The 18604-nt window shown below is 32.3% G+C and overlaps 3 protein-coding genes across 5 annotated transcripts; all 3 read right to left on the bottom strand.

Moving 5' to 3' along the window:
• Positions 1-159: 159 nt before the first annotated feature.
• On the bottom strand, positions 160-1724 carry LOC143303088 (uncharacterized). The gene is made up of 4 exons (XM_076621102.1): positions 1600-1724; positions 1381-1523; positions 349-481; positions 160-276 (listed from the first exon to the last, which is right to left on the bottom strand). The coding sequence occupies exons 1-4, from the start codon at positions 1681-1683 to the stop codon at positions 223-225; spliced, it is 414 nt and encodes a 137-aa protein (XP_076477217.1). The 5' UTR covers positions 1684-1724; the 3' UTR covers positions 160-222.
• Positions 1725-1783: 59 nt separating this feature from the next.
• Positions 1784-4714, bottom strand: LOC143303086 (uncharacterized). Its single transcript, XM_076621100.1, has 5 exons — positions 3204-4714; positions 2979-3098; positions 2501-2618; positions 2177-2426; positions 1784-1918 (listed from the first exon to the last, which is right to left on the bottom strand). The coding sequence occupies exons 1-5, from the start codon at positions 3384-3386 to the stop codon at positions 1798-1800; spliced, it is 792 nt and encodes a 263-aa protein (XP_076477215.1). The 5' UTR covers positions 3387-4714; the 3' UTR covers positions 1784-1797.
• A 2591-nt stretch (positions 4715-7305) lies between these two features.
• On the bottom strand, positions 7306-12758 carry LOC117164870 (uncharacterized). Of its 3 annotated transcripts, XR_013059095.1 has the most exons (8): positions 12547-12758; positions 11433-11552; positions 11189-11309; positions 10859-11111; positions 9949-10065; positions 9147-9874; positions 8772-8904; positions 7306-7495 (listed from the first exon to the last, which is right to left on the bottom strand). XR_013059095.1 is itself a non-coding variant. In XM_076621098.1 (6 exons), exons 1-6 carry the CDS (start codon positions 12688-12690, stop codon positions 9742-9744), a joined length of 888 nt encoding a protein of 295 aa, XP_076477213.1. In that variant the 5' UTR covers positions 12691-12758; the 3' UTR covers positions 8983-9741. The 3 variants fall into 3 exon arrangements, 1 of the variants encoding a protein (XP_076477213.1); XR_013059096.1 differs by lacking the exon at positions 7306-7495 and having other exon boundaries at positions 8624-8904; XM_076621098.1 differs by lacking the exons at positions 7306-7495; positions 8772-8904 and having other exon boundaries at positions 8983-9874.
• Positions 12759-18604: the final 5846 nt, after the last annotated feature.

The following is an 18604-nucleotide window of genomic DNA, read 5'->3' as shown; positions in this document are numbered from 1 at the left end:
TAAAGAAACATCTGCCGCTTATAACGTAAAGAATATCTGTCAACGATAATTGCAAGATTGAAGTAAATAAATATGTAACCTTTATCATTGCTACTTTCTCAAACATTAATATACCGAAAATGGGTAAGTGGAACAATTTCTTCTACAAGCGAACCAAGACATAATCCTGCATTTTATTCAACACTGTATAACACAGAATACACATCTCTTCTAGCGTTTAGATTAACGCATTGTTGAATAGATTACCATGAAATAAGACACGGTCATTCTTGCCAACTAAAACACATATAAAAATCTATTTACTTGTTTACCGCGGACAAAATTTTACGATGCTGATGAATTTCTTACCGAGGAAAATCCTTCCATGCATGCAGAGAAAACACCAAACATATTGAAAGAAAGAGGAAATGAATATTTTAACATCATAAACAGGATTATTTTTTGCACGTGCAACGGTGCCTCGTACCATTCTACATTATATCTAGAAATGTAATTTATTAATACGTCAGTAATATACAGGGTGGCGCGTTAGTCGTAGTAGAATCGTGCAGGCGCAGATTCTACGTGAAAAAATAAGTCGAAAATAAGTAGGATACAATTTTCTCATATCACGCTTCGTTTCTGGGAAAATCGAGTTTGAAAATTTATCAAGTATATTTTAACTTGGCTAAAGACTGACTATGTATGAGCAAACACAATCAACAGGAGGTTATTATACATACGGAAATAAGTAAAAAAACGTGAAGTGAAAATTTTCCATTGAAGGATTCATTTTCAAGAAGATAGAACTTAAACGAGGATTAATTGAGAACGAATGGTCTTGTGTGCATGCGTGTGAGCATAATATATCTTCAAATTTATTTTTCTCGAACAAGCACGAAATATCTTATGACAAAATTTTATTCCACATCTTTGCGTTATATTTAAATGTAATTGTTTTTTAAATGTAATTAATTTAAACCTGTCGATTATTTACTCTTGTTCAATCCGGAATTAGCCGAATGTAAAATATTCGAGTGTATTTGTCAAATTTCCAAAGTCGATTTTCTCAAAAACAAAGCCTCAGATAAAAAAATGTTACAAGAAAGATTTTTCTTCTTTCTTCACGTAAAATTAGCCTAAATTGAAGTATTGCGTAATTTTTAGAAAAATTACTTTTTTACTACGTGAAATTAATATTCACGGTGTGTAATTAATTTTTACAATTACTTTTAGGTAGTGTATAGATTATAAATCCTATAGATTAAAACATTGCTCAGTAAAAAAAGAATAGAATTTTAGCGGAAAGTGGACTATGTTGGGGTGTGTAAAGGTTGTAACATCTTGTCATTGTACGGTTATAAAATGTAAAATATGATATAATAAAAAATATATACGTACAGCTCTACGAAAACATTGTTGTAAGCATCCAGCATCGTTTGAGTCGTATAATTCACGCGAAATAAGCAAACGATTTCGATCATGGAAATTATTACGTATAGAAGTACATAGCTAATCCTGTGAAGTAAATACGATTGAAAACACTGAAAATACGTACGTTTAATCAGTAATTATATTTCGAACATTGTTTTTAAATTATTCCTTCGAATTCTTACTTACTAGAAACAGCGAAATCCCTAGAATTAACACTCCGAACCCGCATAGAAGAAAACTTAACACCATGTAGGTTTGTTTCAAGTACATGAGAACTCTTCAACGATTACGATAAACAACGTTAAACAAAGAAGATTATATAAATGCAAATATTATGGAATAAAAAATCGATATAACAGTACAATAGTGCAACTGCTTCGATACCTACTTTATACACTTCACATGTAAGTGTATCGAACTTTTTAAACTCTCTGTCATCTTGAAAGTTTTGCTGGAGGTAGAATCGTGCAAAGAGTTGTAGATAAATGCTTCTTTTATACGATTACTGTAAATTATAAAATTAGTCTAAATTGAAGCATTGCGTAATTTTTAGAAAAATTACTTTTTTACTACGTGAAATTGATCTTCACGGTGTGTAATTAATTGTTGTACAAAATTGATGTTTGAATATTTATCAATCAAATGCTCTGATATCTTTCATCGTGATAATCTATCAAATTCTTGATAATTTTTAATTTTTTTGATTCCTATAATAAATATTATGTATCTTCTTCTAACTCAAAGAATCCCACCATTAGATTACCTAGCAATTTCAAAAAGACTACGCAGGTGTTGAAATGTCATAGTGCTAACACTTTCCGCTGCTATAGATGTTGCATTTGCTAGAAACATTACAGTGCAGAAAATGCAGTAGGAAATATAGCGTAAACATTCTTGATTGACGATGGCTTGCATCCAAATTGGTAACGAATGCAAATCTGGTACGATTAATAATTCGGTAAAATTAATAGCATAAAAAACCGTTCCAATCATCATCGTTGAGTACATAAAAACTGGAAAATATTACTTCCATATAATACTATAGTAAATTAGTGAAATCCACGGAATTATGATAATCGTTTCTTACGACAAAAATATCCCGAACGGCGAATCCCTTCTTTTGCATGTTTTGTTAATATATTAAATTCTTCTAAATTTCGTACAGTCCTCCAATCCTGTTGCGCGATGTCTATAATCTTCTTAATCTGCGTGTACGATAAATTTCTAGATAATTACAGTTGGATGACACCAAAGCTAGTATGATATTCATAGTTAATCTCTTCGAGGATTAATTTATTAAAGACAGAATTAAAAAATAGTTAATCTGTTCGAGGATTAATTTATTAAAGACAGAATTACAAAATTATTTTTCAATCCTATTTATTCGACATATGTTTATAGAAGATAACTAATATCGGAAAATATTTCGAAATACTTGAGAAAAATGATGTTTCTTTTATACACATCTAATATTCAAGTATCACTCGAAAGGTTACAAGTTACAACTATAGCATTTATATACGCTATCATATGCAGAAGAGTTTAATTAAGATTTAGAAACTTACGATATCTTGCTTGTGCCATAACGTGCTATATAAGAAACAAAAACTCAACGATATGACTACGTCAAGCAGATCATGCGAAAACAATGACGATGTAAAACTGGTATTAATATAGATTAGCAGCTGGAAACAAATGCAAATTAGAAAGTGTATCCTATTTTCAAGGTTTAATGCGATTACGAGGTAACCGCAGCGAGATTTATATAGCGAAAATTATATAGTCCATACCTGCAAAATACAATTATTGAAAAAACCACTGGCGCAAATGATTCTATGCACTCTGGTGAATTTTGTATGTTTGTACGGCCACAGTCCAGTTATAAGTAAATGAATCGTACTATATCTATAATAACCTTTCTTGATATCGTCCGTCTGCGACGGTTCAAGTACATTTAACTCTGAAGTTACCATCCTACGCGTTCTCTCCCCTCTGTTTATTTTTAAGTTGAAAATTGTCAGTATTCTCTCGCTATAATTTCTTCGATAATTCTCCCTCACAAAGGGGTGGGAATGATTGACGGACACCGTAATTTAAGTACGATCGATAAACAAAGGGTAAGTAATATCAGAGGAGAATTGTCTCAGTTCCTCGCGTCTTAGTATGAATAAATTATGCTTTAATACGTCCTACAGCGTTTCCCCACTAAATTTTTCACGTATATCTCGATATTCATGGTCTTTATTTTTTATTTTTCTTTTGCAGGGAAGAAATGCTGGTGCCGCTGACAAGGAAGGGGATGTTTCTTCTTCATTCGACGAGAAGAACTGGGAGGGTACACATAGATTTTCAGCGAGAGTATAACGTTCTAGCACTTTAGTAGAGATGCAAGTTGTAATAGAAACAAATTTGTTACCATGTGCAATTAATTTTCATTTACTTTGTAAGATGATAAGTTAACTAAATATGTAATATGGAGTGGGATTAAATTTAGCCAATGAATTTCACGCAAATAGGATAAGAAAAGACCAAAAGTGAAAAAAAATTGTCAAATTAATATTTCGCGGTTAGCCAGTAATTTTCAGCCAACACGTAAGAAGTGACGCGTATACGATCGGTGCAATAGTGTCAAAATAAAACTGTCGCTCCCATACAACTGTGGAAATCATGTGATTACTATGACTATTTCGTGCTAATGCACCACGAACGTGAGTATTTTTGCAATACTTAATATATCGTTACTATGAAATATATATACGAAGGTATATTTGCTTTTCGTTTAAGATGCCAAATAGTTACCTTTTCATCGATTTTGATGCGCTTGCATTATATTGTCAAGATCATCATTTTGGACAACATTCTCCTATACATATATAGGATGGTGAGCTTTAATTTTCGAGTTATACCCAAAAATATGTTCTATGTTATCATTTTGAAAACATATTTTATTTCATCTTCATTCGGTTTTCTACTAAATAAGTAGAATTTTTCAATAAATATACCAAATAAATATTTTAGCCTATAGTCGACGATATATGTATTACACACTGCGTCAATTATTAATGTTACTAATTTTTTCTTAATTTTATCGTATTTTTCTCTATGTATTATTGGGTTGGCAACTAAGTGGTTGCGGATTTTGTCATTAGGTGGTATTGACAAAATTAGTTGCCGACCCAATATCTTAGATATTTTATAACATTCGTTAGCAGAGGAAATAATACATGTTCACGATACCTTTAGGTTGCTTTAGGTTTCGTTCAACGGGTAATTTATTCTCTCTTCTAAGACGATCAACGTTACTTACCTGAAACAAATAAAATAATCACATTTTTACATGACGCTCGTTTAATGCATAACGTAAGTTAACATAAAAAAAGAGAATGTTACGTCTCTGTCTTTTGTGCATACTGCAATGAAATTAAGATAATAAAATGAATTACTACTATTATTTTTTACCGAACCACCTCAAACAGCGCGACCACGTGATCATAATGTGGTCGTTGTTCCTAAAAAAAGAAAATTGCCTCGAACGATGTAATGTCAGAGTATATTTTATTGGCGGTAATATACTTTGTAGTTATATAGAAATTTGCAGACGATTTGCAAATATCCATACCCGGAGGTTTTATTATACGCAGGAAATAGCTAGCGGCATTCCGATAAGTAAACCATAACTGTAACGATATGAAATTGCTGACTTCAATGAATTAAATGAAAATTTCTATTTATAGGCAAGTATATGTACATATTATTATTTCAAAAGGATGATTTTTGAACGAGACAATATTTGCAGTTACTCTGCGATTTTTCACAATACATTTTACACGATATTTAGGATAGATGGAATAATAGATTATTAATGGACAGTAATACACAAATTTAGTCAATATACTCAAGACTATTCAACAACCAATAACTCAACGTTATTTTGCAAAATAATGAAAGGAAAAGCAAGGAAAGAAACAATATCACGGCAATACGTGGCTCGTATAAATAATTCTATTATTAAAAAGGTACCAAGAAAGAAGGACAAAAATATAAAAGAGATAAAGAAGTGTTTCGTTGAAAACTCGAAACAGAATTTCTTACATGTCAATATTATACACAGGAGTTTTTCCTTCTCCGCGTATTTAAAAACTATTTGTCGTCCATTCTCGCTACTTTTAAAGGTCGCCAGTTGTCTCGAAGGATTTCTGCGATGCCCTTTATCTATAAATTCGAAGTTGTTGAATTAAAAGGAACCTTGAATCTTAAAAAAGGAAATGTCTAATCTGTGTATCTAAATTAATAAAATAAAGACACATACTGGACACGTTATAGATGAGACCATCATCACCGCGCCAAAAACTCTTTTCATTTTCGTTAGTCACGAATTATCGTACGGCCAGAGTCCGACCACCGATAAGAAAATCTTACTGAGTCTGTAGCGGGGATTTTGCGGATCGTCCATCGTTGCAGCAAGGCTAAAACTCGTCTATGACAGTGGATTTGCAACAAGTTTCTCCTATCCCCTCTCTATCTCGTGTATTAACTCGGCAACATTTTTTTTGCTCGATGCGTTTGAAAAGTTAACGAACCTTAATGTAACTTAATGCAACTAGTAAACAAAACGAAGGAGATTTAATGACGTCAATTTCCCTTCCGTATGGGTCTGTTTCACGCATGATCATCCCCACTGCGCTATACTTGCCCATTCCTGATTCACTGTGCAACAAGTTGTTCCCTATCCTCACCAGTGATGCATAGAGCTTGTGTGTACGAGTCTGTTCTCGAAGAGGACATAGCTGAGAATCCATGGCTGATAATCAAACTAATAGAACGTTAAGCCACGTTAATGTTTTAGAAATTTCGACGCGAATGCAACAGGTTGCAATAAAAGGCAAGTGTACTTTTGGTTACAATAATTGACAAAATCATTAATAACTGCCCGCATCGCTTGACATTTTTAGAAGGCACGTTGATATCTGTCTGCCAATGCTGGAAAAGCACAAAAATAAAAATAAAATAGTTCTGTCCATAGTATTGCTTAAATAATTGTACCGACGCGATGTACAGCATGCATTGACAGCGGTGAGTATATTGAAAGAGAAGTTCATCTTAAAAGTGTCAATGCAATTAACGTAGCTAGAAAATGTGGATTTTACGAAAGATTTCGTACAAGTCCAATTTTCTCAGACTAATGGAAAATTAAGATTTACGAACCATGGTGTGATCGTTTGACATTGGACAGTGCCATATAATGTAGAAACGCGAAGCGTTGTTTGTATCTACTGATCTATTTTAAAGAGTTAAAAATGTGCCTTATGGGAGAACTATGACAGGGGAATGAAAAATCAATATGCCTTCCTGACATAGTGGATAAGAATTTCGACCACTATCACGGAGTATAAATAGTTCCATATGTATCTTCATTAATTAAATTGGATGAAATCGATTTTGTGCATAACATAAAATTTGTGCATTAAATTAATAGATAACTATTACATGATATTTGTATATGTACATATAAATACAGTATTTCTAACGATTTACAAAGTATTTAATAGAATATTGTGTTACCTCCGTTTCTGGCAAAATAACTTTTCAAATGATTAATATGATGTTTATTCGCAGATTTGTTTAGATGTCCTTCAAAAATCCATATTTTCCACCGTTTGTGGAAACACTTCTAATTAGTTCGAAGAGATCATCTGTTTGTTTACCCATAATTGGATGAGTCTAAATGGAATTGTTCACGGATATTCACGAGCGTAAGTAAATATCTATTATTCCTATAATTAATAAATACAACCTAATACCGTAGAGATATTTTAAAATCCATAAAGAAGGGGAAAAATATAAAAGAAAATTTACAACAACTTTTTTAATTTCCAAAAATACAGTTATAAACAATAATATGTCGAGAATAATTTCACATATTGTGCAAACAACATCAATAATACGTAACAGGCTGTTAAATGTCAACGTTATTAGGGCAAACATCATTTATGTCCCGTTCCATCTTTTATCAGCTTTTTTAAGAACGTTAGTTCTTTAGGGAATAGAAGAACCTAACATACGAAAACGTTGTGTTTGTGACCTGTAATGTGAGAAAAAAATTTTACAAAGATCTACTTTCTGCATTTATACTCTGACACTAGTTCAATCAATAGAGCTATTAGGATGGATTTGATTTGATATAACGAGAGCTTTTATATAAATCACTGCCAAATGTCATAATTAAATGAATACTTGGGGTTGTGCTTCCTGAGAAGTTTGTGCTAAGTTCGTGGAAATTCGATATAGCAAATACGACTTGCTATACGTTCTTGACACGTTTCTTTAAATATTTCCCCTAAGAACGCATTTCTATACAAAAAGTCATATATTTTCTGTTCATTTCGTAAAAATAATTGGTACGTTGCAAAATAGTAAAAAAACGAAGAAAGAGCATGTGTATTTGTGCGTGCCCGAAAGTCATAGGACATATCAACCTTTGTTTATGATAATCTGAATTTGGATTCTCAGTCTAAATTTAGAGTGGAAGAAATACTAGGGGCTCCTTGTCAGAATATACCTTTCAATTTTCTACACGATGTACAGTATATTTTTTACAGTAACCAGCTTTCGAGTTTGGAGCTTATTAACTCGGTACTTTTTCATCGGATTTCAACGTTCAATGTTTCATAGCATTAATTCACCGGGTTTCCCACCATGCATGCAAAATTTCTCTTAAATGTTGAAAACTACGAAAATTTTGAATTTAATTATATCGCGGAAATTTTAGAAAATACTGGAAGTTGCAAAAATTAAGACGTCGATATTTTTTTGATTGCTCGTAATAGCTGGCATGGCAAAGTGTACGTAACAAATTTGGGTCTAGTGGCAAAACTTTCATTTAGCTGTCACAGGATAGAAAACTGTTATAACCTGTCGTAATTAACAAGCTGATTGTGTGAGACGCAATAGGCTGATCTGATTTTGCACACATATTATACTTAGACTGATGATCCCAAATCCAGATTATCATGAATGAAGGTTGATTTGTTTATCAAAGGATGAATTTCGGGCGCGTGATAATACACATGCTGTGTTTCTTACTATTTTGCAACGTACATATTAAAAAAAAAAGAACAGCTAGAGACGACAAAAACGCGTATCTAGAAGACATATTTTAAGAAACGTATCGAGAAGGTGGTCATGTTTGCTACACCGAACTTCCATCGAACTTAGCAGAAAATTTCCAGGAAGCGCAACTACTGATTTTCCATAATATTTGACAGCGATTTATGCAGAAATTTCCGGTAGATTAGATCAAATTCATTCCAATAGCTCCATTGATTGGACTATACTGTGACAGAAGCAAATCGTGTTACCGCGGTTAGACCCTGTAACGACGAAACGAAGAGTTTGCCCGTGGAATACGAGCAGCCCCTTACACTTCGCGTGAGTACCATTAAATACAATTTTTGAGCTTTCACAGGGATTTTGTACCAATGAGAATTGTATCTAAAATTTATACGAGAATTCATGTCATTTTTCTATATATATCCTTTTTTTCATAAAAGAGAAATATTTTCTTAAATAAGTAAATAAGAAACGCTAGACAATTTTTTCTTTTTCTAATTTCTTTTGCCTTAGTCATCTCCAAAAAAGTATGAATTTGTATAAATATGCACAATATAATTATCGTTATTACTATTATTGAAATAAGGTTAATAATATTCTGATCCGATAATTGGAATACTTACGCGTCGTAAAAGACACCTAAACTGTGATCGATTAGTCTTTGGCCAAAGTACATTGTTAATGTACCGTAACAAATAAAAGATAACAAAAGGATGAGCATTATCACTAATATTCGTCCCTCGTCGTTCGTTTGCACCGATTGATAGAACTAATTCAATAATTTTGTAAATTTCATTATTTGAACTTCCAAATTACTTACAGTATCTTCCATCTTATTTATGATTAATGAAAAATAAGAAAGCATTTTTCTTTTTTAAAGGAGGATAATATTAGAAATAATGTAAAGATTATAGGCATACGATAATTATTATCCTCTTAAATATACTACTTACTTTGTGAAATATTCAAGTTCTGAAAATCAATTTTCAAAAATTTGTTTTTTGACATCGTACGTGGTGTATGTAGCAATGGCATTCTCAATTGCAAAATGGAATTCATTTTCATAAATTCGATTGATATATTTAGAGAGAGAGAGAGAGAGAGAGAGAGCGAGAGTGAGAGAGAGAGAGAGACAGAGAACGAGAGAGAAAGAGAGAGAAAGACTCCACTTATATATTTCTATATAAACCAAATAATTATTAACACGCAATGAAAAAATTAATATTCATGTCGTTGACATAAACATTCAATGTTACTCACGCTCACAAACACCATGGTTGCTCCAATGATACCAAAATACAATATAATGACGTAATGTATCTCAAATATGTCCCATATGACCCGCATATATCTTAAAAGATTTAAAATAGGCTAGATCCAATTCGTGGTAGATATAATAAGAAATTATCGTAGGTATCTACTAACTTTATCGCTTTTATGTGAACACGCACGGCCAATATTATCTTCGTGTAAATGTCACTATTTTTCTCGCATCCAGAAATTTCCTTAATATATTCGTTGGCAGCGTACCTCAAGTGATAGCTAAACCGAAGTGGAGTATTCATAAACATTGATATCACTCAGTGATTTTCCTTTATCAAGTTGCTTAGTAATGCTATAACTGTATACTTATAACATAATGCTACATTAAAAATATCAAAGTGACACAAAAATTGTTAACAGTTTTTTTATAATTTTACAATTAATTAATTTTATAATTACATGCCTACGGCGAAAATTATTTTTTCCCAGGATTACCACTTGTTGCAAATATTACTTGATATTTTAAATAAATTCTAAAGAATTAAAAAATATCCTAAATTAGTTAAAAAAAAAAAATTATGTGAAATTCTGTAAAAGATTCAGTTCCGTTGGGAAGAATTAAAATTATACAATTGGATTTAAAATTCCCACCAAGCTGTTAATGATTCCTTCGTGCATGGTTAGAAGTTTAATAGCAGTCTTTATAATTCCAATTGTCTTATTCTATTAATGATCATTATCGTTAATATAAAATATATCCAGTTTACAAATTAAACCGTATTGTAAATAGTACTCGGTATGTGCAGTGTACATATAGTGTTTTAATTTTTGATATTATTCATAGAAAATGCTGAAAAACATTCAATCGACTTAATTATTTTATGTCCAACATACATACATAATCCCACTGAAAATCCTTCACATAATAAAATATAGATATGAAATAAAATGTACATATATATAATGTAATATATAAAATGTAAACAATTACTCGTAACGTGAACATTATAGTATAGTGAGGTAATAGTATAAAACAGATTTACATACATCTACTGATTAATTTTATTTTTACCTTGTAATTTTGAACAATCCACATATGTGTTCTGACAAAACCATAAAACTTATTTCCAAAGCTGTCAAGATTATAGTATTCAGCAATACATTCAAGGAGATCAGATAGAGAGTAGGAGAACTTATAGCTTTTCCTAATGCTTTCAAAGCAAACGGTCGTTGCCAGAATCTAGTATAATTTTCTTCCGGCATTTGAAGAACAGGCAGTGTCTGATACATGAAAATCGCGACAGTGCTAGTGGAACATATGGCAACTGAAATTCATACATATTTATACACCGCAAAATTGATACAAGAAATGAAAATCTTTGTTTTGGTATGAACTTCATACTCATCAGCGATATCAATATAGTATGCACGAACTCTGCATATTTCCGAAGAATTTCGATGCTCGGTTTATCGTTTTTCAAGGATTTCCAGTCGAATTCGATCGCTGTGTACAAAGTATGTACCTAACAATACGATAGTGAATGTTAATTTTTATTAATGTTGAATGGTAATTGTTAAAAGCAAAATAATAATAAAAATTGTAAATTTGCAAAATAACAAATTTAACGTTGCAAACGGAAACTTACGGCAGCCATATGTCTATGATGAAAGAAGTATTTGGAAACTATCATCAGATTCTGTACGAAAATGGACAGAACATTCGCCGCGCAATGGATGTCGCACTCAAACGTATAAAACCATGTTGTCTAAAAATATACGCGTGCTTGAGAAAATTATAATTTTCGTATGCGATGCTTGAAGAAGTACACTGTTCCATTTAAGTGAATATTTCAGATCAATACGCGATATAGCACTCTCGTGGATTACATCGGTGTAACGTAGAATTACTATTCCATAATTAAAGACACAACTGACGAATTTAATTAAATATCAATTCGGCCCCCCCCCGCTGTAGCTTTAAAACTATTAATCCTAACAGATTACCAAGTAATTCAGATTTCAATCTATTTTCAACTGCCAGAAATATGCAGACACTTTTCACAAAATTAATTTCGACGTTTATGGAAACGTAATTATATATTCGGAAATGGATTCACGATATTACAGCAATTTCAGTGTTTTACGCGTCTGTTCGCACCGACGTGAAAAATTTCCACTGGAAGCTCGAGTAGTGTTTCTCGTCCACGATAAATTTACCGTCATTACAAATTCGATCTTTTATATATTCACATATTCTTCGAACACTTTCACATCAAATGCTTTCGCATGGTTCAATGAAATTCGCCGAACGATACATTGACTCGCAACACAAATTGGTCTCGTTTTCGTCGAATCTCCCTTCTTCTGACGTTCTTCCAACACAGGACAAAGTTATTTTGAGTCGTGACACTTTTGCAATATATATGCAATGTGTTACTACAAAATGAAATAGAACAACATAATTTTCGCGAAAGTTTATTCAAACACTTTCCTGCGATGATCACTGCTGATTACCGTCACTATTAATAAAATAAGAGAATCAACAAATTTCGTCCAACGTAAATGAGCAGATAACAACGACATAAAATCGAATAGTAATAGAATCATAATATAATTATAATAACATTATAGCTTGTTACATCGAATCACTTGAATGAACAGTATACGCAATAAAGTTGTAAAGTGTACAACGTAAAATCTGCGTCGTGTGAACGTGTAAACCAGTAGTGTAAAAGATGTAAGAGTTATTATTAAGATTACCTCGAGCAGTAGATAACCGATGTAAACCGTATAAAAGAAAGTGATTCGAAATAGACGAAACTTCGAATTTGGAGTTGGCCAGAGTCCTAAAACCAGCAGAAGCTTCTTCATGAACGAGTAGTCGGATCTCCTGACGTACGTCATCCTCCTACGAAGTCTGAAGCACGAGTGTGTTTCGATTCATCGGTTGCCAGGTATACAATCCCCCCTTTCTGAACTTATGGCAAGATACGGAGAAGGAGAAGGTAAAATATCAAGAGAGAAGAGGGGAAAATATCGAGAGAAGTGGCAAAAATGATTGACAGCAGGGGCAATTTGCAAGGATCGATAGTTGCATCGGTAGCGAGGGTGAAAAAAGAAATTCAACCGAAGATAAAAGAAATATATCTAGGGGTGAAACTATAATTACTGTCGCGCCAAGTGTCTCGACATCACTTCCTATTTTCTGAAATTCACACAAATGCAAATTCTTTATATTTTTCAACTACCTTTGCTCGTTGTTTGTTGTACACTTACCTGTGCACAGTGATTCGCGAAAATATTTCGACATTTATCATAGAAAACTTTAGTGTGTTCAGTGCGTTAGAACCTTTTTCTACGGTATGTCAAATGTTTTCAGATTTTGAGAAATCGATTGTCAGACGAGACAGTTGATTTTTGATAGGATCATAGTGAAATTTGAGCGGTAGTATTGAGCACAAGTTGTTGCAGAATTGTAAATCGTGTTTCTAAGGAGGAAAATCAGATGCAGATTTTATACGATTAGTTGAAGGTGAAAGAACCTCGTTTGAAGTGTCTAATTCCAATGCAACAGAATTATTAGAGAAAGTAAACTGCGGATTTTTATGTATTTCATTTATAAAATTTAGTAGATAAAATAATTCTCTGCCTAGATTCCATTATCTTTAGATATATCCCCAAAAATATAAATATGCATAATCAAACATAGTTGAATAAAAAGTAATTGTTAGTGTTAAATCTGCCACTGATCTTTATAATCGTGGAGTTTGTGCGAAAGAATTATTTTACAGAATTATCTTCTTGTATCATAGTACTCGTTGTATTATAGGAAAAGAAATATATCAAAATATGTTAAATAATATTATTCAGTGATTTAATTCGATAAAAGAAGAGGAAGGATAGGAGGATGAGTATTCCTTAGAGAAAAGTTCCTTTTGTGTGTCAGAAGATATCGATTTGTCGTGAAGGGGTGCGAATGTGTGTTAAGGGGAAAGTACGGTATGCAAAGGAAAATCGATACAAGGACTCTCGTGAAAAAATAAACGTTTCATAAACGAGGGTCTTGACCTTACTCAAACAAAAGGGAAGAGATGCTGTTTTTATACTCGCATAAAATATTACTATGAAATTGAAATTAAAGAATTCTTTTTCGTGTTACGCATTAGAAAAAGGAAGAATATAAGTTGCAGTTTAATAATTGAAATATTGTTTATTCAATTAAATTTGTGAACTCGTCGACTAATATAGAAATTTCTTATTTCGTTATTTGCATGGAATGAAACACCATAAGATAATTGACGCTTAAATTTACAAGCTAGAAAAAGAGTTGTCGATCTTAATGAGGAATGTAAAATTACCCAAAGTTAATGACAGTAAAAATAGATATAAAATTTAACAAATTCTAGATACCCTGTAGAAACCTTCTACCGATGGGGTATAGAAACCAAGAATTATTTTTATGTCGATTGTAGTTTCTATCATCAAGAAAAGATATAGTTTTTGTATCCACACGGGAGCTTCATACCATTTCGCGCTGTATCTGTAAATATGCGAAACACAATCTGTAATTCTATATAAAGTTAGTAAAATCTTTCGTAAGAATTCGCGTAAGACGTCACTTAATGTTTATTCCAATTCGTTATTAGAACTATCACTTTACAGTTATGACAATTCTGACACTCTTAGGAAACTAAAAAATTACTTATTTAAATTTCTTTACTTGTAATTAAATCAAAATATTTCTGTCACGTATTTTATTTTTAGATTTTTTTTCTTATTATATCATCACCTTTCTCTTTGTTAAATAACTTAAAGAAAATCTTGTAAACATGCAAATCACAACACGTGAAAATACAAATAATTTGTATTGTAAGTAAAAACCAGAAAAGTGAAGTACTCACGCATAAAAGAAAATAGCAGCATGGTGATCTCGAACATTTTGTGAGGTGAGGTTACAAAAGTACAATATGCCGAAATGAAGGATAATTACTAATGACATTAACAGAGCTTTCTTTATATTAAACGCCAGAAATATCAGTTCGTACACCTGTTATTGAAACAAACTAATTCGATTGTCGTTTTGGAGATTTACTACTTAATTGACTCTATCCATTCCTTCCCTCCAAGTGTTTTCTAATACTCATCTTCATTTTTTATGAAGACCAACAGTTACTCACGTAAATGAGATGAACAATAAGAGAAATCATGCCGAGAAAAAGCATAATTGTGTAAGTCATCAAGAAAGTGTTCGTTAAGCCTTTAAAAAACCTTTAACAACATAAAAAATCATATATACTCTATATATTTTGAAGCAACATACACAATGTATTTATATTTTCTTCTTCTTTATTCTTTTAATGCAAACACGTTTGAAATATTTTCTTTACTCCTCGTATAGTTGGAAGAAAATATTTAATACTACTGTAGAAGTATTTTAAAGGAATCAAATCAAGGGACATGATATTTTACTACATGTAAGAAAATAAATGGGTTCTTCAGTTGGCAATCTACAGTTCTATAGGAATGTGTAGTTATATTCTAACGGCGCATCTTTTGCTTCATGGTGATTAGAAATTTTAGAATAGAAATATTTATTTCGTGAAATGTTTATAGTTATAATAATTTTATGCAATTGCCATAATTATCTCTTACACTTAGCTCACGTAACGGTAACTATGAAATAAACAATCGTTCTTCTTCATACTGAATATATCGCCTATTTATCAATGCAGTTTTATACCTGCTAATACGTATAAATATCATTCAACGATTAAAAATTATAGATACTAACGTGAGACATCGCTTGTGTGTGTTCACAGCGTTTACAATTCTTAAGAAAATCACGATGTTTTTACGTATGGGAGACATTTGATATTTGTCACAATCTAACGCATGCTCAATTTTATTACTGAAATATGAAAAATATCTTAATGAATATTACAAGTTAAAAGAATGATAATATATATATATATTTTTTTTTAAATCAAATTCGAGTAAGAAATAGTAAAAAATACTTTTAAAAATTTGCTAAATGTTATAATTACAAAATGTAAAATATTCAATTACAATTAAAAGTCATTAGTACTAATGTTATAATTAATATAGGCAGAATGAAGAAATCATAGCTAATATTTCTTACCCTGCAATTGTAAACATCCCAACAAGGTGTTGACAGAGTATCATGTAAGTCGTTTCAGTGGTTGTCATCACTATTGCTCCCAAAATATTAACAATAATCAAAGAAAATAATGCAAAATAAGACGAGTTGTTATGTCGTATGATAATAATTCGTATGATCGAGATTCGTTTACAGGTATCATGATATCGATAATGACTGGCAGCAATTGAGATACGGCAAACAGAATCGAAGTCATGACAATTATTACTGAAATTATGAAGATGACCATAACATAAATACTAAATTGTTCAGAATCATTAAAATAACTAGTCATCGGCTGACTTCAGCTTAAGAGTAATATATTGTAATTTAAAAATAAGCATGCAGAAAGTGGAAAAATATTTATATATAGAACACATCACATTGTTTCGAAATTAACACAGATATTCTAAGTGGCTTTAAATGATACTTTCTGTTGATGATGAAGAACTATTCAAATAGAAGAATAACGTTAAATAGAAACAACGCTGCTAGGAATTGCCAAATAAATATGAAAATTATTGTACGGCCATCCTTTTTGTGGGGTGATAGGCTTAGCTGGGTTAAAAATTGTTCATTAATACGTTGAAAAAGTGCAGAAATCATATAACAAAAGATCGTGGATAAATAACAATGGAAGCGAATAAATTACTGATTTTCGAGTGTTTTAAATTTTGACAGTTCTCCATTCGTAAAATAAATTTACTTGTGGCAACTATCGTAATGAGCTTTCCAGTAGACGTGCGACTCCGTAACATATCCAATTCGTTCTCGTTGTGTTGAATATCGTTCCAATCATGTTTGACGAGTTCAAACAATGTCTTCATCTGCATTTGGAAACAAAAATCCTTATTTCACTACATTGTCTACAAACGATCACACGTTAGTATATAGAACTCACTTTTTTGCTCTGACAGCAAAACGTGCAGTATTTTATTATGTACATTGTTGTTATTATCACGTAGGCAGAATAGGAAATGAAGTCGTCAATATTGTACACCGAGGTGAAAATATTCGTTAGCTGCAATTGTTTGTTACCTGTTTATAGTTGAATAACACCTACACTGGCTCGCGAAAATATTTCATGATAGATCGAACTTGCAACAGAAACCGCCGGAAAACCCACAGTAACAAGCACAAAGAATTGCAAGATTAAAGGAAATACAGGCCATCCTTCTATAGCACGCTTAATTCGTGTCGTAATCGAAACCATGTTACAAGGATATCGTGTTATAGGAGGGTTATCGCAATTTTTCCACCATGTTATATCGAAGTTGTGTTTTCAGCACACCGTCTTAAAAGAGGATTGAGTATACCTGAATGATCAAACCAACTATGAAGACCGCCAGCATATAGAAGTTAAGAATGATCGTTAATTTGGATTTTTCGTACGGCCATAAGCCAGTCAACAGTAGAAGTTGCTGATTAATGTTATAATATTTGCTCCCAAGAAAGTCCATGCTTCTCAGAAACTAATAGATATTTTTGATGCTTGTGGTGCTGCAGAAATATTCAATTCAACCATCCGCCGGAAGTCTTTATAAATAAGGAGAAAGTTTTCCGCGGGCGACTCGGAAGGGTGCGATAATAACAGTGGAGTGGACGTGTTTCGAGACATCGGTGAATTAAGTAAATTATAGAGTGCACAGACGGTCTTTCGCACCATTTTCAGCTTTTCCCCGCTCTTCCTGAAAACGCGCACGCGTGTTCCGCCTCATCTCTTTTGCCAGTTCTGGTCAGTGTGTGTTGCATCGTGGGGTAAAGTGTATCGAATGTGCAGAACAGAATAGAAAGCATGTACGGAAAGATCGTTTGATCGTTTGTAATTGTTTAACACCGTTTTAACGACACAAGTATAGGAAACTTCTATACACGAAAGTAGTTGCGCGCATCCTTATTCTAAAGTGAAGCGTTTCTCGGTGCCCCAAATTCTTATAGTTACATAAAAGTGTTATTAAGTGATACGAAACTTAATTTACTTGCACTTTAAGTAGTATATGAATAGATGCTGTAATAAATACAATAGTGTAGCTGTAATAAATACAATAGTGATATTGTGATGTATACAAAATTGTGATCTTTCAGAAGTGCCGTAATTAAATACGACTATTACGATTGGTAAAATTTGAAACTAGTCCGCGGATGTATAGAGATGTTACAAGGTATTTACTGCGTACATATATTTATTAGGGAACTGGGATAATGAGGAGAAAGGAAGGTACGAATGGCCACCTTCACACATATAAGTTTCACTGAATACCGAGGCTTATTAATATTGTAAATTGCACATAAAGAAATTGTAAAGGTAGCAAATCTTGTAGATTCTATGTATATTCTCGGGTTTATGTAAAACTTTATCAATGTAATTACGATAGTTAAGTTCCATTACGTTGATAATATATGTTGAAATGTTTCGTACGACACACATAATACATACATTCATAACAACGATTCGTAAAAGATCATAATATTCGTAATAGAAGTTTATGAGCTATCGACTTCAAACTTCGCACTCAAAGACGTGCCACCTGTCATTATGGGACTGTTTGTTGCGCTGGATAGTGTTTGCTCCATTGCATACAAACCAAGTTATTGAAATTTATATTCGGTTACAAAAGTAAGCAGTGGTGAGTGCTAGACTTTGTATAACGTAGTCGACCA

This window comes from Bombus vancouverensis, chromosome 8, assembly GCF_051014615.1.
Source record: "Bombus vancouverensis nearcticus chromosome 8, iyBomVanc1_principal, whole genome shotgun sequence".
NCBI lineage: Eukaryota > Metazoa > Arthropoda > Insecta > Hymenoptera > Apidae > Bombus > Bombus vancouverensis.
The sequence above is the reverse complement of the archived record's forward strand: the minus strand, read 5'-3'. Positions and strand labels throughout refer to the sequence as shown.